The sequence below is a fragment of the Culex quinquefasciatus genome, chromosome 1 (assembly GCF_015732765.1).
Source record: "Culex quinquefasciatus strain JHB chromosome 1, VPISU_Cqui_1.0_pri_paternal, whole genome shotgun sequence".
NCBI classification, from domain to species: Eukaryota; Metazoa; Arthropoda; class Insecta; order Diptera; family Culicidae; genus Culex; species Culex quinquefasciatus.
Window position 1 is genome coordinate 100,728,338 of NC_051861.1, and position 19,378 is coordinate 100,747,715.

Consider the following 19,378-nt stretch of genomic DNA (forward strand, 5'->3'; position numbering starts at 1 on the left):
ATGAAGCTTAGATTGCTGATATTATTGTTTACAGCGATAAAGCTTATTTTTCTGAGTACAATGACCCTTTGTACGACCACAAAGAGTTTAAAATGGATTTTTAAATCAATTTTGAAAAATTAACCTCGCGGTCCTTCTTGACAGAAAAGCTCCTACTTGACAGCTCTTTCCAAGGGGACCATAGTTGATCCATCGAAAAAATGTTGTCTTGTCAAAAAAAATTTTTGCATTAAAATGAAAAATAGTGATTAGAAATGGTTTTTAATCGTGTTTTTTACCGTTGTACATAAAAATTTACATAGGGCTTTAGTACCCAATTTTGTCAGCCAGCAAAATCAAATGTCATAAAGCTATATTATTATTCAAACATTAATTCGTGTAATGGCTTCTGATTTTACTCAATTTCTCCACCAAACACCACGTGCTCCATTCCGCATTCCAAAACTACCGTGCACCTCCACAGCTTTGGCACGGTTTCTGCAAACACGCCAATCCCGCACAACTCAGCACAGTTCCGCAAACAATCCCACACTTGCGGCCGTCCGACGTTCTCTCGTTCCAGAACCGTCGTCGTCGTTCCCTTTCATCAATCGCGGCCGTTTCGTACTTGCTGCCTGCATGCCTAAGCAAAAGTTTCAAATTACTAAAAAGACCCGCGTGCGGTTGTATTGGTCGGTTAGTTGCTCGATTCAACTCCACCACACTAAGCTCGGGGGTCTCCACCAACCAACACTGATTTGCCTTGGGACGCCTGTATTGGTGAGCAGGTCTCCGCCGCGGTGTTCATTCCGCGACCTGTGAGTGGGGCCGTTACTCGCCGCTCGTCGTAGATTTCTCTCTCGGGGCGGTAGTTGCTTTCCGATCGCCGCCTGGTGAAGAATGTGTCAAGTTTGCCGTTTACCTCGTCCACGTCCACGCGCCGCGCAAACGAATCTCGCCGTCAACCGTGTTGTTGCTAAAGTGTGTTGTGGTGTCGTAGTTGTTGCTGAATAGCGCTGAAAACGTCGTGTCCGTAGTCAGCAAAACGGAGTCGTTCGCGGGATTGCTGCAAGAGTTGTTGCTTGAAAGTGGACTGCGGCCTCTCCTTAATCAAGTGGTGCAGGGTTGACCAAGATCCGCCGTCCCCCTTCCTCTCACGGCGCTGGATCCAGCAGTGACCGTCCAGCAGTCGGAATTGTTGCGGTGTTGCAGTGCTGTTGTTGTTGGTGTGTATTAGAGTTGTTGTTGCAGGGGGGAGTTGTGTGCCTCCTAACCAGTTGACGACGGCGACAGCGATCAAGAGCCGAGAGAACCGTGTTTGAAAACTCCAACTTTAGCCAGTCGAAGAAAGAAAACGGCGAAGGTTTCTTCGACGCGGGCAAACTCCACGCGGCACAGTGGGGAAAGGTGGTGGGAAACGGGTGGTCAAAATTGAAGTTTCAATTCGCGTATTTTTAATATTGTATTAGAAGCTTTTTTGCAAGCCAAATCCTGAGGGCAGATTCAGATTCGGCGGACAAAATTACGCAGAAAAACATATAGTTGGACGATTTTTGAGGTGTCTTTGAAAAAAATAAACATACAAAGAAGTTACGGTTATTTAGAAAAACGTAGCTTCTAAGACCTGCCTGGCCAAGACCTTTTATCAGGCACCCACTTTCGACAGCGCCATTGACGCCATCGTGTCACACACGAGAAAAAAAAAACGGGTGTCAACATGTGCCATGTGAAACTCCCCTTTAAAAGTTGCGAAACTAGCCACCGATAACGCCAGGCAGCAGCCAGCTCTGTGCTATCGAACTCCAAAAACACACACGTCTATCTCCAAACTCCACCAACCCCAACTCTCTCTCTCCCTTCAAAACATCAGGCTCCTAATCGCGGTATGTAGTACAACTAGCGGGCGCCAAGAGGGATAAACACTGAAACACTTTGTCCACACTCCCCGTCGTTGAGCGCGACGACGACAACTTCGAAGTGAGCCGGAGGAAAAAGAGGGAGAGAGAGAGAAAAACTCGAAAGTATGCAAAAGCCTGGGCCCTGGGTCTGAGCCCGGGCATGAAAGAAAACTAGTTTCCTCCTAAATATGCAGCAGCCAGCAAAAGCAACAGCAGTGGGCACCCCCTCGGCAACTCCCCCGGCTCCACCGCGGTTCCTGACCTTCTCTGTTGGTGTGGAGGTGCCGTGGGGATAGTGGGGAAAAGTGGGAGGTCAAAAAACCAATATACTGCTCATTTTAATTAAATTTGCCTTCGATTCCCCGCCGCGCACGATTTTTTTTAAAGATTTAACTTAAATTATGGGAAATTGGATGAGCTTTCCGGTAAAAACAGATACTAAAAAATCTAGAGTAAATTTTCAAAACAACCTATGAGTCATGGGTGTCCTATGCAGAAAGGACCTTTTGAACATTAAACGCTCAAATTTCAAAATTTTCATAATTTTTTTTTTTAAATAAAATTTTCCAAATTTTTCAGAATTTTGAAACTCTCTAAATTCTACACTTTCTCCAAAATTCAAAATTCTGATGCTCTTCAAATTCCCAAGTTTTCTTTTCAAAATTATCATAAATCCCCAGATTTTCAAAATTTCAGTTTTCTTAAAGTTAAACTCTCCAAACTATCCAAATTCACCAAATTTTCCAAATTCTTAATATTTACAAATAAAGTAAAACTTTTCAGTTTTTTAAAACAATTCAAAATTCTCTAAATATACAAAATTTAAAAAAATCTAGATTTTCATATTTCCAAAATATCAAAACATGAATCATTTTCAAATTTTTAAAATTCTTTAAATTTTGTAAAATTCTCAAAGTTTTCCAGATTTTCAAAAATTCTACAAATATTCAAAGTTCTAAAAAAAAAATTAAATTCTCAAATAAAAAAAACTTTTTTGGAGAGATATACCATCCTGAATTTGTCGTGAGCCTTTTTGTAACACCTTAATATATTTCCTCATTTTTTTCATGGCGTGTTTTTTATTTCAGTGTTTTTTGTTGAAAGCCCGTCCAATTTCCTGCAAGCTTGTCTTTGACCACTATTTGACACGATGCAGCGGTTTCGAGATACACTAATATTAAAAATTCCAAAATACAAAAATATTTAAATAACTTACGCCCTTCTCAAATGTCATTTTCGAGTGGCCAATTCTCCATATACCCAAAAATGGTTCATATTAGCCTAGGATAACAAAAAAAAACTAAGAATAAAAGTTTCCTCAATTTTTAGATTTTTGGAAACTAGTGATTGCAAAACAACTGGACTGGTAACTATACAATCAATTTTAAAACACTTTTTTCATTGAAATTGTGAAACTTTGATATAGTGTACCGTTTTCGAGTTATATTTTTTTAGGTATCATTTCTATTAAAAAATATCTCAACAAAAAATACTTTAAGGTTCTTTCAACTGGTGAGAATTATTTTTTTCAAATGGCTTGCAAAATTATCTGCAATTTTCGTTTTCACTTTGTTGATTCAACTTTTTGTAGCTTACATAAGACATATTTTAAAGTTAGAAAAAAAGTGTTTCTATGTTTTAACCCAATAAGCTCTCATTTTTAAATCAGCTCTATCTTGAAAACTATTCATCTATTAAAAAAAAAATTGCGGCTTCAAAAATCAGGAGTAATTTGTTCATTAGCAATGTTTGTTTTGATTTTGAAATTCCTGTAATTTTTTTATTTATTTTACAATTTTCGGAATTTCTGCAAATACATATTTTTTAAATTGGCTCAATAAAACACATAAAAAAAAACAGTGGACGTAAAGTTAATCAAAATCGAGATTTTGCAATAAAATGTGCAAAGTGGTCTGGTTAATCGACGTGCATTTGTAGCATTTTTAATATTTTAGAAACCAAATTTAACCATTTGGAAATTGCAGTAAATTTCATCTATTGAAAATGTTGGAAATCACACAAAACTCTGCACAGTTCTAGACTTTTTAAAAAAAAAAAAAATAGGACCTTTTTTTTTAAAAAAAAACGATATAATTATACTAACTCCAAACCCAAAGGTGGTAAAAATACGACCAAAGTTGACTCCTCTATAAATGTTGCCGCAATTTACGTTGAAAATGTATTTTTGAGGTGGTTTTTCTCTATTTAACTACTGTGAAATTTAAATTTTAATACAGTTTTTCTGAATTTATGATACACAAAAAATAATTAAAATAAAAAAAAAATAGTTTTAATATGCGCAGTTTGCGCGTGATTTCAATCTCAACTTCAAAAGATGTCTGCACCCTCTGTTTTTGACGTTCAGAGAAAAATGCGTTTCAATATTTGACCTTGAATAAACCTTAACTAGAGCGCGCAATGTAAACAATAACAATCACGTTTTGTTGGGCTGACCATTTGGTGCATTGTCAAATGCATCGTAGTTTGGTTAGATTTATTCGCCGAAATCCCGAGTTACAATTCGGACATGTACGTGTGTCAAACGCGTTCTGACGTGAAATCCCTTTGGCCAGTTGTCGCACCCACAGTAATTTTCAAGGTGTTTTTAGACAGCACGACAAGATTGAAACTGCTTTTTTCTTCTTATTATGAAGAGTGACAACAATGCAAGGTTTTTTTCGGGTTTTATTGAAAATCTCAGAACTTTCAATTTTTGATGATCTGTGAGGTGTACAAAATGGCGTTCTTAACTTAATTTGGCCTTTATTAAACTCAATGCATTTTTTAATGTTTTTCATCTGATTCCACCCATTTGATCGCCAAGCCTGTCCAAAACGTCCAAGGTGGCAAACACCTCCGACTCTGGGCCAACTTGGCCTCTGTTGCAGACTATTTGGGCAAGGTATGGCTATATCTTCTCTGCCGCGCACGGCGAGAAGCAGCAGCAAAAAAAGAAGGTTGGAATGTTCAACATTCTTCTCGTCGTCTATATGTCAATCGAACGAGGGGGGCGTCATTTACAGGCCAGCAGAGGTGGGTGGGGCACACCCCCTCGCCCTGAGAGTTGGTTCATGCGAGCCAAGAATTGCAACAAACATGGCAAAAATATAATCTGCAGCGGTTAAGCCACAAACACACACTCACTCAGCCCGACTGGCTACTCAGTGAGCGCGTAGAAAGGAGAGAGAAAGGGTGAGCGCGAAAGAACGAACAAGAAAGAGAGAAAGGGAAGAAAAAAAAACGAGTATAAAATGCCATGAAATGCTGATTATAAAATAGCTGTAAATAATTTAAATATTTTCTACAATTTTACGCCGTTGTCGCAGGCCGTAGGAGAGTGGGCGAGCGAAAGAGATAGAGAACGGGAGAGAGTGTGTCAGAGCAAGAAAGAGCCGATGTGGTGTGTTGTTGGGCATACGGAGATTGCGAGTTGGAAAAAGTGTCTGGTGAGATTGTATGCAAAAATGTACGTCGCGGTTTCTGTGTGTCATTTTGAAAATTCTTTTCAAGTTTCAAAAGAAACAAATCAACATTTGGAGAACTACTTAGTAGTAATCTAGATTTGAAAGTTAATTTTGAGTATAGTAAACATATTTTTGAATAAAAAAACCTGGCTACGTTCTGATTTAAATTATAAAACGCTGGTAAACAATATGAAAGGAGGATTAAACCAACGAAATTTTCTACATAAAAAATCAATTTTTAGCTGTTTAGCCTGAGCCCCGAGTTTCCTTAAGAAATGTAAACAATAGATTGCACGCCAAATTGTCAAACTGTATCTGACTAAAATTTCCACAGAAATGTCACTTTTGATCGCAAAATATGGTCGAAACTACATTTTATATGAAGTGTGTCAATATTGCGCAAAATGTTTAGGGGCCGTCCATAAACCACGTGGTCACATTTTAGAAATTTAAAAATTTTGATCAAGAGTGTTAATTGTGAGCAATTTTCTTTGAACTTTTTATGACGGTTCGGTTATCTGAGCAAGAAATCCATATTTTATCCTACAGTTGCCAAGGGGGTCTACGCGCGCGCGGCTGGAATTTAAATAAATGTGTTCTCAGTACCGTCCGACAAAAAAAGCAAACAAACACAAACACCAGAATCTCTTCGTCGATGGAATTCTACCACCAACCGCGCCGCACGCCATAGTAAATAAATAAACAAATCAAGCTTCGCCGAGTCGTGATTTGCTGGCTGGCCAAAACGACTTTCGACCCGGTTGGCGAGGTTCGATCCTGCTCTGCTGTTGAGCAATGTTTGTGTGTGAAATCGCCAAATCGCGCCGATTAATGCCGCAAGAATGTCAACCACCACACACGTTTGGAATTTGGCACACGCTGTCAAAGCTCTGACTTTTGACAGACAGACGACGACGGGAGGTGGTCATTTCCCATAAAATTTTTCGAAACCATAAAATGTTCAGTGAATTAGGTCTACAATGCTTTTGTTTACAAGAAAAGTTAAAACTGAAGAAAATTTGAAACTTTTGACAGCTGGAAATGCAAAACAAACTTTCGGTGAAATGACCCAACCGTGCTCACACTTTGCATGCGCCACTGTGACTTAAGTCGCCGTCACCACTACAGCAACAGGGCGCAGTTGCGCAAACGCAAACACCAATACCAACTTAAGCCGATGCGCCTGTATTAGTGGCGCGCGCCGTGCGTATTAAGTCGCTTAAGTCGGACTCACACAAGCGCCTGGCCTAGTCGGAGTCAGAGTCAGAGTCAGTCAGTCAGCAGTCAGCAAAAGAGTGTGTAGCACGACGACGACGGTTCGCCAGAAAGAAGGAAAAAACATTGGAATTTCAATTTAATTCAATATGGCTACGCCACTGAAATAGTTTTCACCGTGCGCTGTGCACTGATTGCGAGCGAGTGAGTGCGTGAGTGAGCGAGAATTATCACGAGTGAGCGCGCTTCAGGGGAAGAAGATCGTTCGCGTCAACTTGGTACGCCAGAAGTCACGAATTGGTGCAGTTTTCAGGCGAAAAAATGTCTCTAATTTTCTTCTTCTTCTTTCTCTTTCTTTTCATTAAATCGCAGCAGGCAGAGAACGTGAAAAAGATCGGCCCGAGTTTTCAAACGTGAAAGAATCAACGATCAGTGAGTGAGAAAGAGATCGAATCGCGGGTGAGAGGAAAAAAAAGGAAAAGTTACAACCGTCAAGGGGCATAGTGTTGTGTGTGTGTGCGGATGCGTCTCTGATTGGAAAATCAAAGTTATTAAGGTGAAACAGAAGCAACTTGTGAGCACAAAAAAAAGAATAGTGAAAAGAATCAAATGCTGGAAATGTGAGCGCTCGCAGAGCCGTGAAGCGTCGTGAGTGAAAAGTGTGAGCGCCAAGTGAGCATGAGCACCGTGAGCGCACCTTAAAGGCAAACCAGTCAAGTCCAGGCATTGTCACTGACCGGAAGTGAAGATTGTCTGGCAGAAAAAGAAGAGTGTAGAGTGAAGAAAGTGCAGGCCATGCACGCCGGCAAAGCGGGCGGTTCTCAAAAGTGAAATCTCGTGAGTGAGCGCAAGTGTGAGCAGCTCGAAGAGTCACCCTGGAGCAGCGGACCACCGGAAGCAGAAGGGCCGAATTATGCCAAAAATTTCCAGCAATGCAGACTTACCACTCGGCTGGGAGATTAACACCGACTTTGATGGGAAGGTTTATTTTATTGATCATATTAACAAGAAGACCACATGGATCGATCCCCGTGACAAGTGAGTGTGCACCTTTGCTACCTATTACCGTCTAAGAAAAGATAAAAAATAGTATTGTAAGGAATTTCAACCTTCCGTTATCAGGAGCCGGTTGGCAAATATTTACGCAGTTTTGTGCTCCGAGGCGTAGCTAATGGAATGTGATAAGGGTCGGGTAAAGATTGTTTAGTGTCAGCTGTTTCTGATATATGGCATCGGTAATCTTTTCGAAATAAGTGTACAAAAGAACATGTTTACGATCGGAGATTATCGCTGATCAAGCGATAATACAATTGGAGCAAGCTTTATAAATTTGGAAGACTTTGCCAAACAACAACTTAATCTTTGCCTTTATGAATCTCAAAAACCGAGTTTAGTCGAACCAGATCATACACCCAAAGCACCGCAGTACTCATTCGAGAGGAAAATTTCTTCTAACCGGGAGTAAAAATATTCAGCGAATGGAGTGAGAGAGAGTCTGACAATTTCACTGCCAATCTCTTAAAAAAGTTTACTAATTCAAAAAAAAATATCGAAAAATGACAATCAATCCCCAGACCTTCTCAACAAGTCAGTGCCCAAACAGTATCTTCCTTGACTCGATAAGATAACGAGAGCCATGCGTCGGTACAGGTGTAATGCCGAGAGCGTTATCCTCTCACAATTACCATTTTCCTCTCAGTCAAATCTGAGGCCGTTTTGCTCTCGATAGTCTGTTGTGACTGTTTTCTCCTAACGTCCTTTTAATCTAAAATCACTCATAATTCGTATAAAACCGAACTTTCTCAAAAATGAGTTTTGATTCAATATTGTTTTTGTTGATGTAAATTTCACATAAATTATATTAAATTTAGTTGATTTTTCTTTCCATTTTTTGGTTTATATTTAACGAGAAACTCATTTACTTGAAAACTTTCAAATGCTATATTTTTCAGCAGTTAAATTCCTTTTTATTTAATTAGAATCCATTTAAAATAAAAATAACTTACCCAAGTTACGATTTTAAACTAGCTAGCCACCGCCTAGTTTTATTGAGGTTTTATTGTAGCATCTTGATTGCTAGTAAGTTTTATGTTGGCTTTCACAGCAACCAATAAGCATGAGCTGATCTAAAGGTTCTAAGAAGGTTTTATGCCTCGGACATAAAACCAGGTGGCAATCAAAGCCAAATGGCTGTTAATAAGGTCTTATGAAAGTTTTAAGAGAGTCTTGAAATCCCGATGACAATGTCATCATGCCTAATTGTTTCATGTCATGTAGTTGTCAATTTTCTCTAGGCATGCAAAAATTTTACTTAAAACCATAAGCTCCCAAAAAAGCATTTAATGCGGCCAAATAGCATTGCATAAATATGGCGCTAAACGCGTGGTTTGATTGATTGTGATTGACCGTCATCATGATAGAAAAAGTTGAAAAGGCAGTAAATTTGATTAGCATTTTATGAAAACACACAATTATGATGAATTTCTGACATAACATAACTAGTATAACCATCGACGTTCAAAAATGTGTTGAACATTGTTTGAAAAAAACTGCAAAAAATATTTTTTTTAAATTAAGAAATGTAATTACAAAATATTTTATTATGAAACGAGTTGATTTTTCCACATTTATCGATAAAATGTTAACCGCACCCGAAATTAAGTCACCAACTACGAGAAATATTCTTTCAAATTTTTATAAATACCTTCTATATATATTAATTTATCATCGCCATTTTTGCAAACCATCTCCATCATTTGGCAAAACAAAGACTATTTTTTGCCAGAATAAAATCTGTCTGGCATAAGACGTTTGAAGACGTATCAAATGTAATTTTTCCATAACTCCTGACTGGGTTTTAACGAAGGTTTTATTATGGCTTTGAGGAAGTTGTTAGGATTCAATTTTAAAGCCTTGAACTCCTATGTAGGTTTTATAAATAGGCCGTGCCAACCTTTTGCGGAGGTCCTTTTGGGTTTTATCAGAGCTTTATCAGGGTTCTGGGGAGGCTGTTACGACTAAGTAGTGTTAATGCTGGTTTTGGCTGATAGGTTTTATAGCGGTTGTGACAGCTTCGATAAAGCTTCAAATGTTACTTGGGTAGTTTTGTGTCATCGTAGATTTCTTTAAAAGATTTAACCCATTTAATTAACAATTAATGAAAAAAAAGTTGATGAAGTTCATCGAATGCTTTTGAACCCCTTAGAACCCTTTGAAACTTCGAAAGAGAATTTGAATATTAATCAATGGTTTTGAGTTCTTTTTTTAGCTTTTTTTAGCTTTATTATAGCTGTTTTGTTCATTGAAATATATTGCACAGTTTGCCATTTCTTGAATTTTATTGAATCTCTTTTTATCTGAACTCTATCTTTTTGAGAATGTTAATATATTTCGTTTTCGAAAATCTTAAAAGTTATGGGATTCCCAGGGCCCCAGGGTCTGAAATTAGCTACCGAACAACATTGACAATATGGCGTCATTTGTTTACAAACATGAGCCATGTGCAACAATTTCCACTTCACCCGTGCGGAAAACCGATAAAGGAGTAATTCATGTGTCCGTGGTGAATAATCAAAATACCTTCCCAACGCGTCCAAATGATAGAAGATCTGATAATCCAATCAAGTTACCATAATTAATTTGATAAAAATCTGAAATACTACCATTGGATAGAATTTTAAAAGACCTGGTCAATGAGCTAGAAATATTGAAGGTCTGAAACCCCTATTAAAAGTAATGAGTGATAGAGTTAATTTGCTACACATGTTTATGAGGGATAGTGAATACAAGGAAGGCAAGAAAGGTGGTATAAGGAAGGCACCAATCACATAAACATGGATTAAGTAACGTTTTTAAACTCTAACTTTAAAATGCACTAATTCATTGATTCAGAAACGAAAATTTGAATCTGATTTATGTAGTCTAATTTAATGAATAACTGGATTTTTATTTTTGTTCATCTGGATTCGGAGTTTCTTTTGGCTATTTTTGAATTCTTTTGAAATTGAATTCCGTTGTAAATATTTTTTGAAGTTTATGTCCCTCGGCTCTGGCTAAAGTTGAGGGGAGGAGGCAAAAAAAATACAAATTGCAATTACAAGGTCCAGATTTTCAGTTCGAAAATCAAAAATCACTCACTCAACGCCGAACGAATCTTTGCCGACTCGACTCGAGTGCGCAACCATTCGCGAGCGAACACGACAGGCTGGCGGCTCGCAGGCTTGCTCAATTGCTTCACTCCGCGTATGCTCAGAAAAGATAGAGCCAAACATAACTAGCGCGGTGCTCATTTGGCATGCACTACCACAGTTTGCCGTCAATTGGAATTTTGTATGGTGGAAATTGCTATTTCTTAAATGATTAAAGCAAAGCCGATCGCAAACTATTCTCAGTCAGCTTTGAGCGACTTAACGGAATCGGTCTCTCTGAAGCATACGCTGTACTACCCGTTTGGAGTGAGAGTGAGAGCAAAGAGAGCGTGTTCAGTAGCGATTGGTGTGGAAGTGACAAAAGATAGGAATACATCTGAGCAGTTTTTCGTCGCTCTAGATTTGTGCTCGCGAATGACTGAGACTTTTTGGAGCAATCAGGACCCTTGAATTATAATTAGTCCATCCAAATTTATTTTATTGGTGATAACAGAAAATTAAAACTTTTTAGAAAATAATTCAAAGAGTTAAATTTAGACAAAGGAATTGTATTTTGCTGCGATAAAAAATAACGTATGCCTATTTAAATTTTCAAAAATTTTCAGAATAATGTTTTTTTATTTGAAAACATTAATTGCAAAATTGCTCAGATAGATTTCAAAAGATTTTCAAAAGAACATTCTCATGTTTGGAAAATTTGTTCGACTTGATTTGTGATATTAAAACTTTTTTTGTCAAAACATGAAAAGAGTTATACGCTCATATTAACTAGTTATTCCCAGTAATTTACAAATTTTCGTTGCTTGAAACATCCGAGATAATGGTGACTTTGAGTTTGACTCTTTGAATGTGATTTTTTTAGAATCTTTTCTGTAAAATATTCTAGTAATTGAATTCAAACCGGTTAAAAGATTCTCATTTTAATCGAATTTTAAATTTTTAAATCCCACAAACTTAACTTACAACATTAGCAACGTTTAGCGTTGCATCATCCCAAGTTGTATTTCCTCCACATTCCGCTGATAACAATAGAGAAAGTGCGATATAAATAAAGGCCCAGTATGAGTCAGTGGTGATTGGCTAAACATCCTGCGCACAAAAGAGTCCATTAAAACAGCGTTAGTACAAATTGCACCCATCTAATGTGACGGAGGTCGTTATTATCGTTGCTGAGTGAGTGCGTACTTCTACACAAAAGAAAATTTTGTCGGTTGTTGCTCGGGCACTTTTTTTTTGATAACAACAACAATATCAAATTTGCTACAAAGTTTTTTTTTAATGCTTGAATTTGCCAAATTACATTTTAAAATATTTTTAACGATTTGCTCAAAATGTACGCCATGTGCGCGCAAACATTTGTCTGATTTCATGCTTTGCAAAAGTCACGGCACATATTTTCATATCGCCAGCTAATCACCTGAGGAATTTTTATTATCTTTGCAAATAAGCGTTGCGCCACCAGGCACCATCACCACCACCTTGGTTGGTTGGTACCTTTCAGTTCAGTTTGGTTTGTGGTACTGTTTGCCGAAAGGTGTTTACAGGGTACTTGAATGTGTGTGAGTGTTACGTGTAAGTGTACTATGAACATTCTAATGTTGTGACCCAGGTGGAATTCACTTTCTCAATGAATGATGATGCATTAAGTGTTAGTGAATCATTGCTTTACTTGTGTGGTTTGTGGTTACTTTTTTGTTTGAGAAAGGTGACTTTTCAAACAAATGTCTGCTTGTGGTAGTAGAACTACATCGTACTATTGATTGGCGAATTGTGGAGGTCTCCCCGTTATGGACTAAAGAGTTTGATGTTTGATTTAATTCTGTGTTTTTTTTTTCTTCTTTTTGTTAAGGATTATTTTAAACTATTTAGATTCATTTCACACCCCTCGTCGTCTAGGTTATGGCATAACCCAATTTTGACCACTATTTCGTGCCGATGTTGGCAACACCAGTTTTTTTTCGTATGCTGGTTCTTATGTATGATGATTCAATTTAACCAATATGTTGAAAAATATTTTTGTCATTGAAAGAATTTCGAGAACCACTTTAAATATTGTAAAAAGTAATTGGAAAGAATATTATGTTGTAAAATATAAATCAAAAGTTACAAGAAAAATGTTAGGCCGTTGCAAACTTTGAAAAATATTCGAGATTTTCATTGAAAAAAAAAAAAAAAAAAACAAACAAACAAACAAAAACTTGTGCAATCGATTGTAGTGGAAATATACCCTTTCTAATCAAACACCTATCTTCGTCATATGGAGAGTTTGATGCTCGATTAAAGCTCCAAAAATACTATTTAGGCTGTAAACTTACCAGCAACAGCACCGCCTCGAGTAAGCACGCAAGTTTATGCCACTCACTGGCCAAAAAGATCAAATTTAATGCACTTTTGATCATAATTTCTATTTCTCATCATTTTGGTGGCACACACATCCACACGCAAGATCAGAGGTTGACTGCTTAACGAAAGTCGCCATCAATATCATTTCACTTGCGCTAACGATTTTAAAGCGCTTAAAATATAAAATTGCTTTCAACTACCGGCAACATGTTCCTTTCACCATTACTTAGTCACTAACTTGAAAAATAATCCCGAAAAATGTGAATAATTAGCAAGCACCATCAAAAAAACAAACGCGCTATGTCTTTTGACGTTTCAATTTTGACCACCCATTCCAAACGAAGGCTGAAGAAAACCGAGCGAGAAGCGAAGGCAAATAAAGAACAAGGGTGGCCACCAACACCACCAGCAGCGCTTGTGGTGTTGCCAGAAACTTTCTCTATAAATGCTACTTTTCGTGAGAGTTCGCTCAAAATTTCATCAATTTTGGCAGCACGAAGCAGACCCAAACGAGCGTTGGAAGAAAAAAAGAACTAAGCTGAAAATACAAAAATGGGCGTGGTCTAATGCACACGACTGATTAGAATGCGTTTTTGAAATATTTTTTTAAAATGCTTGTAAAAGGAATAGCATAACTTTTAATAAAAGTGAAAATAAACAGAAATGTTCACAAAAAGTTGCTCTACTCGTTGGTGTACTTGGTTTTACTGAATTTCAAGGAACACTCCAGATTATCCAGCATCATTCAAACAGGACCGCTTATTAGGCTTAAAATGGGTTTATTTCCCCTAGTTTACTAGAATACATTAGAAAACTTTCAGCCTCTTTAAGTTTTGAATTAAATTATAAATTAAATAATTAAAATACAGTTGTCTCAGCAGCCGCTTCCGATGGCTTAGCTTGAGAATAAAATCAGAAACCATTTAATATGCAAATAATATTTACATTTAAACGCGAACTATCTCAACAGCAGCATCCGATTACGTGGCTTGAGAATAACTCTTCAAAACATTAAAAATTTTAATTTTAAAATTAACTAAACAAGAATTTTCTCGACATAAGCGTTGAAAAATATTTGCAACGGCCTTACTATTTAGGAACCATATACATAGTTTTGAAAAAAAAATCATGGTAATATTACATCATTTATGTCAGAAAAAATGTGTAATTTTACCTTTGAAAAAGTGTAATTTTACCACTTTTCTGGTATAATGTCACATTTCAGTCTAAATTGAGGTAAAATTACATCATAGTTGAGGTAATATTCAACCTTTAAATTTTACACAGTTTTTACTGTGTATAAATATGACTTAACCCTCGACAACCTAATCGCCTTTAGACGGGCTCCGATTTAAAGAAAGCGGCGAAAATCCATTTTTCAACCAATTTTTGATCATTAAAAAGCAGTGGAAAGAAGAACCCTTAAAATTTTAGAAAATTTAGAAAGTTTTATGTTACTTTGCCAAAGTTTTAAAAAAAATAATTTTTTAGAGGTCAACTAACATTTCCTATATTTTAAGTAAAAAGAAGTATGAAGTATTTTTTCTAGTGTCCAGGACATGAAAAAATAAATAGGCAAAATGTAATGATAGGACGTGGTAGAATAGACCAAATACTACCAAAAATAATCATTAACTAAACAAGATAAATACAAATTAAAATACTAAAAATGAAACAAGAAAGACATAAAACAAAGGAAGTAAAGTTTTTAGTAAAACAAAAGTTGTTCAAAATGACCTCCTGAACACGGGATTAATAAAAAATTTCGAAAAAAAAAATTGGGCAGTAGAAGGTTAAACAATAATTAAATTTTCCACTCTCTTTTGTTTTGTGTGAAATCATCGTGATGAAACTGTAATGGATCACAGTTTAAAAAATGTGCAAATGAAGAAGGATTAAATAATAAGGTGAAATATTATCTATATTTTAATGAAAATTAACTTGGATTTAAATTGGATTTTGGATTTAAAATTTGCATTACATCGAAAAAGAGTTAAATTTAAACATTTTTAGAGGTAAAATTTGGGTAAAATAAGACTTTAAAAATGTACTCAATCAGGTTTAAGATTACCATGATTTTATTTAGTGTGCATTTTTTTTAAATTAAATTCGTTTGCGTTTTTTTTTTAGATTTTTTTCTCAATATAAAAAAATCAACCTTTATTGTTTACGAAAAAATGAAGGTTGGAATTGGAATTAGGAACTTTTGCAAGCGATTACATGTTTACTTAATGGGAACAACACTGTTTTTTGCTTTTTTATTGAATGGAAACATAAAGTTTTTTTATGGTTTATGAATGATCTCTAAACCAGTCTAAATTAATACATATATTTTATATTTTTAAAACTGATTAAATAAACCCCTTTGATGTGATGGTTTTTTTTTCAAATAATATTTGAAACAAACATAACCAAATGAACCTTAAAGTTTTTTTTCTAAACTGATCTCTTGATTTTTTTTTCGTTTTCGTAAATAGCAATGGTGAACTTAATGAATAAAAAAAAAGATTTTATATACGTTCAAAGGAAATTTTGTGAAAAGTTCATTATTGAGAACAATTTCATGTTAAATTTGCTGGGTGAAGTACACTACTTCGGAAGTAATTCGGAAATCGTGAAAATCGTACTATTTGAACTATGCATTTCGGGCACGAATAATCCAGGAACTGTGAATAAATATGCATGATTAGGTATGGTAGAATACATTTGTAAACGAAAATTAATTTCATGATTTGATAAATTTGTTTCATCAGTTCATGAAATTTATTCATGATTTCATGAATTTTATTTACCCTTTCAAAAATTAATCATATAAACCCGATTTAATATTACCAGAGGTGAAATAGAGCCTTTCTTACAAAATTAAGAAACTCCGACAAATATATTGGTGCAAAATTCTGAATTCTTTTAATTGAATTTTGTTATCTGTAAAATAGTTCAAAAATACCTCTAAAAATGTCTTTGACCACATTTACTGGTCGAAAATAGTGAATCGAAAAATAAAATGTTCGTCTCCGACCCCACGGCTACAAATCTGAAATATAAAAATTTTTAAGAGCGGATACAGACATCGCACAAGTATTTCAGAAAAAAAACTCTCAAAAATCAGGCTTTGAGATCCGAGTTTCGGGTTAAAATTCAATCGAAAGAGCGCATCAAAACCTTCAAATTAGTAATAGGATTTTTTTCTGGGACGATTCCCCGCCGTGCACGTTTTTTTTATGATTTCTGAGAAAGGCGTTTTTCCAAAAGCAAACCTTAAACCTTTCTTTTGTAAGAAAGGCAAAAAATATTCCAGAATTCATGAACTTCATGCACGAATTCGTGAATAAAAATTCATGATTTCATGAATTAAAAATATCGTGAAAAATCGTATGCGAGTGAAATCGGCCATGGAAAGTCATGAATATTCATTCTCTGCTCCTTTATAATTTGTTACTTTTTTCATAGTTCAAAAATTCGTTAATGAAAATCGCGTAAATAATAATTTATTTTGTTTGATAACCCAATCATGAAAAGCATATATTGCTCTCAAATGTCCAAAATTGACTTGTAAATTGATACTTTAAGAATAGTACAGAGCTCTAGTTACTTTCGATTGATTTGCCCTGCAATAAATTGCCTCTTCGCCAACATTAATCTTAACATGATATTATTTTTCTTCAATTCGCGTGAGAAGAATCAAAATACCTGGAGGAGGTTTAACAGAGCAGTTCGTGAGGGAGATGGGGAAGAGACAGAGGAGATACTCTTTCCCATTGCAAGTGTTGCATATATGCATCGCACACAAACACACACTTCGAAGGCACCCATCATCCGGCGAAAACCGTTCGAAACTCTTCACTGAGGGAATTGTTGCATGTTCTTGTTTTATTTTGTACTGCTCCCCTTACTGTGATGCAGTTTGTTGCAGTTTTTTTCGTATTTTCTGCTTACGTTGGCTCTGGGCTTTTCGAGGTAAGGCCCTTAACGGGGTCTCTCCTTCCTTGCTTGCTTGCGAGCCTCTCTCACTCTGTTTATGCACTAGTCTTGGCTGGCGAGCGTGGAAATTGTTACATGTTGCAACTTGGCAGCATCTATGCCGCAGGCGGGGGACTTCTCACCCCAACAACTTCTTTGTCGATGATGACGTTGGGTGAATGTAACTTTGCGGGATTGAGTTGTTATGAATGGAGACTGGGTTTGGAATAAGATGTGAAAATATATCAATGGATTGCGAAATCTTGGGAAGAAACGAGCCTCAGAGCAACAACCAACAACCAACAACCAACAACCAACAATCAACAATCAACAACCAACAACCAACAACCAACAACCAACAACCAACAACCAACAACCAACAACCAACAACCAACAACCAACAACCAACAACCAACAACCAACAACCAACAACCAACAACCAACAACCAACAACCAACAACCAACAACCAACAACCAACAACCAACAACCAACAACCAACAACCAACAACCAACAACCAACAACCAACAACCAACAACCAACAACCAACAACCAACAACCAACAACCAACAACCAACAACCAACAACCAACAACCAACAACCAACAACCAACAACCAACAACCAACAACCAACAACCAACAACCAACAACCAACAACCAACAACCAACAACCAACAACCAACAACCAACAACCAACAACCAACAACCAACAACCAACAATCAACAACCAACAACCAACAACCAACAACCAACAACCCACAACCAACAACCAACAACCAACAACTTGACTCTTCGACTTCAACCAACTAGCCAAAAAACTCATAAACAACCTTAGAACATAAACAACCCTGCAACACAAAACAAAGTTCCACACACTTTCATTCATCTTACCCACATGACATAACTTTCAACTTTACTCGAAACAAGTCGGCTTCGACCCTTTTTTTGTTCCTTGTGAGTGTGTGAATGTGCCAATGTCGGGCCGGCCTTTGTCCAAACGAATGTTTATTTCACCACTGGTATTATTTTTATCCTGTTTTTTTGTTCTTCTTCTCTCATCTGTCACCGCTCTCCTCCTCTCTTTTCACACACATATCTTGCAATTTAAAAAATTTCTTCTTTTTCGCCTATCCTCGTGCGGTTGTTGTTTGTTTGTCTTGCGGAATATCGTCCGGTTCGGTGTGTCATCGTCTCCGGCGGGATGTTCAGCCGAGCGTGGAGTGTGCGACAGAGAGAGAGAGAGAAAAAAAGCGGAGAACACACCACGCGGGAAAGGAAGTATAAATTCCTCGCAAGTTATTGAACCCCGCCGCCGCTTGTTTGGAATAGTTCTTTGGGGTTCTGTTCGTTCGGCGTGTAGCCGCCCTACAGGTAGTTGCGCGCTTCGGTTGGGTTGACGGAACGGAACTCCTTGTTATGATGGTGGGAGTTATTTCGAATGTTCCTACATTTTGGCAAACAACAAGAGGAGAGTGGGTAAACCAACATTTTTTGGGTTCAGTTCTTTTGAGAAGCATTCAACAATTCAAAAGAAAAAATGTAATAACAGTTTTTTTTTACAGCTGTAGTCGACTCTCTGGCTGTCGATCTTCTTGATATAAATATTGCCCCAGCTATCAATAATTTGTTCAGTCTCTGCAAGCAGCATGCTTTGATTTTTCGTTCTATAATTTGATAACTCCCGCTCTCGACAACGAGAGAGTTCACTTTAGCAATATCTTAATGCTTGTTTAACTGATAAACTGGAAGTTTTAAACTTTCTTTTATAAATTTATTGGATATAACCATTTCTAATCTTAAAATTTTGAGAATTCTACAATACCTATTTTTTGCTATTTTTTATTTTTCATTTTTCGACTTGGATGAAAGTTTGTCCATGCATTTCCTTTGGCAAAAGAAACAATTTTGCGTTATTCGTTTTCCCATACAAGTCTCCATACATACATACATTCAAAATGAGTAAGGAAGGGTATTTCTGATAGCCGAAGATAACAAGCTAAGTTGTAGGTTATGATTAGGACATTTAGAAAGAAAAAAAAAACAGACACAAGGAAAAAAATCATTTTTATATTGAACTTTTCAGCACTAAAAGTAAAATTTCCAAAATACGTTGTTTTTAACAGAGCATTTGCACCAACATTTTTGTTACACACACTTTGGTATCTTCAAAACTACGGGAACTATCGATATGATTTTGCCTATCAGATTTTTGCAGGATTTGGTCCGTAAGTCTAGCAATTTTGGAATAAGAAGACAACAACTTCCTTGGCTGCTCTGCACCCTTAAGTTTCGATTTTTTTATTGAAGAGATTTGAAAATTTCGCAAAGCTTATCTTTTTTAGCACTGTTTCCTGTTGAAAATTACAGGCTAA

General features: G+C 36.6%; 1 protein-coding gene across 5 annotated transcripts in view; it reads left to right on the forward strand.

The window, feature by feature from the left end:
- The first annotated feature begins 839 nt into the window (after positions 1-839).
- Positions 840-19,378, forward strand: part of LOC6052939 (protein kibra) — a 45,245-nt gene continuing 26,706 nt past the window's right edge. The window contains exons 1-3 of one of the 5 annotated variants that reach the window (XM_038249797.1): positions 840-1,205; positions 4,942-4,944; positions 6,929-7,594. In XM_038249797.1, the coding sequence (XP_038105725.1) occupies positions 7,470-7,594 (125 nt within the window). In that variant the 5' untranslated portion in view covers positions 840-1,205; positions 4,942-4,944; positions 6,929-7,469. Of the gene's footprint in view, positions 1,206-4,941; positions 4,945-6,611; positions 6,835-6,928; positions 7,595-19,378 lie in introns of those variants that run through there. The other 4 variants (XM_038249788.1, XM_038249811.1, XM_038249803.1 and 1 more) reach the window with 4 other exon arrangements.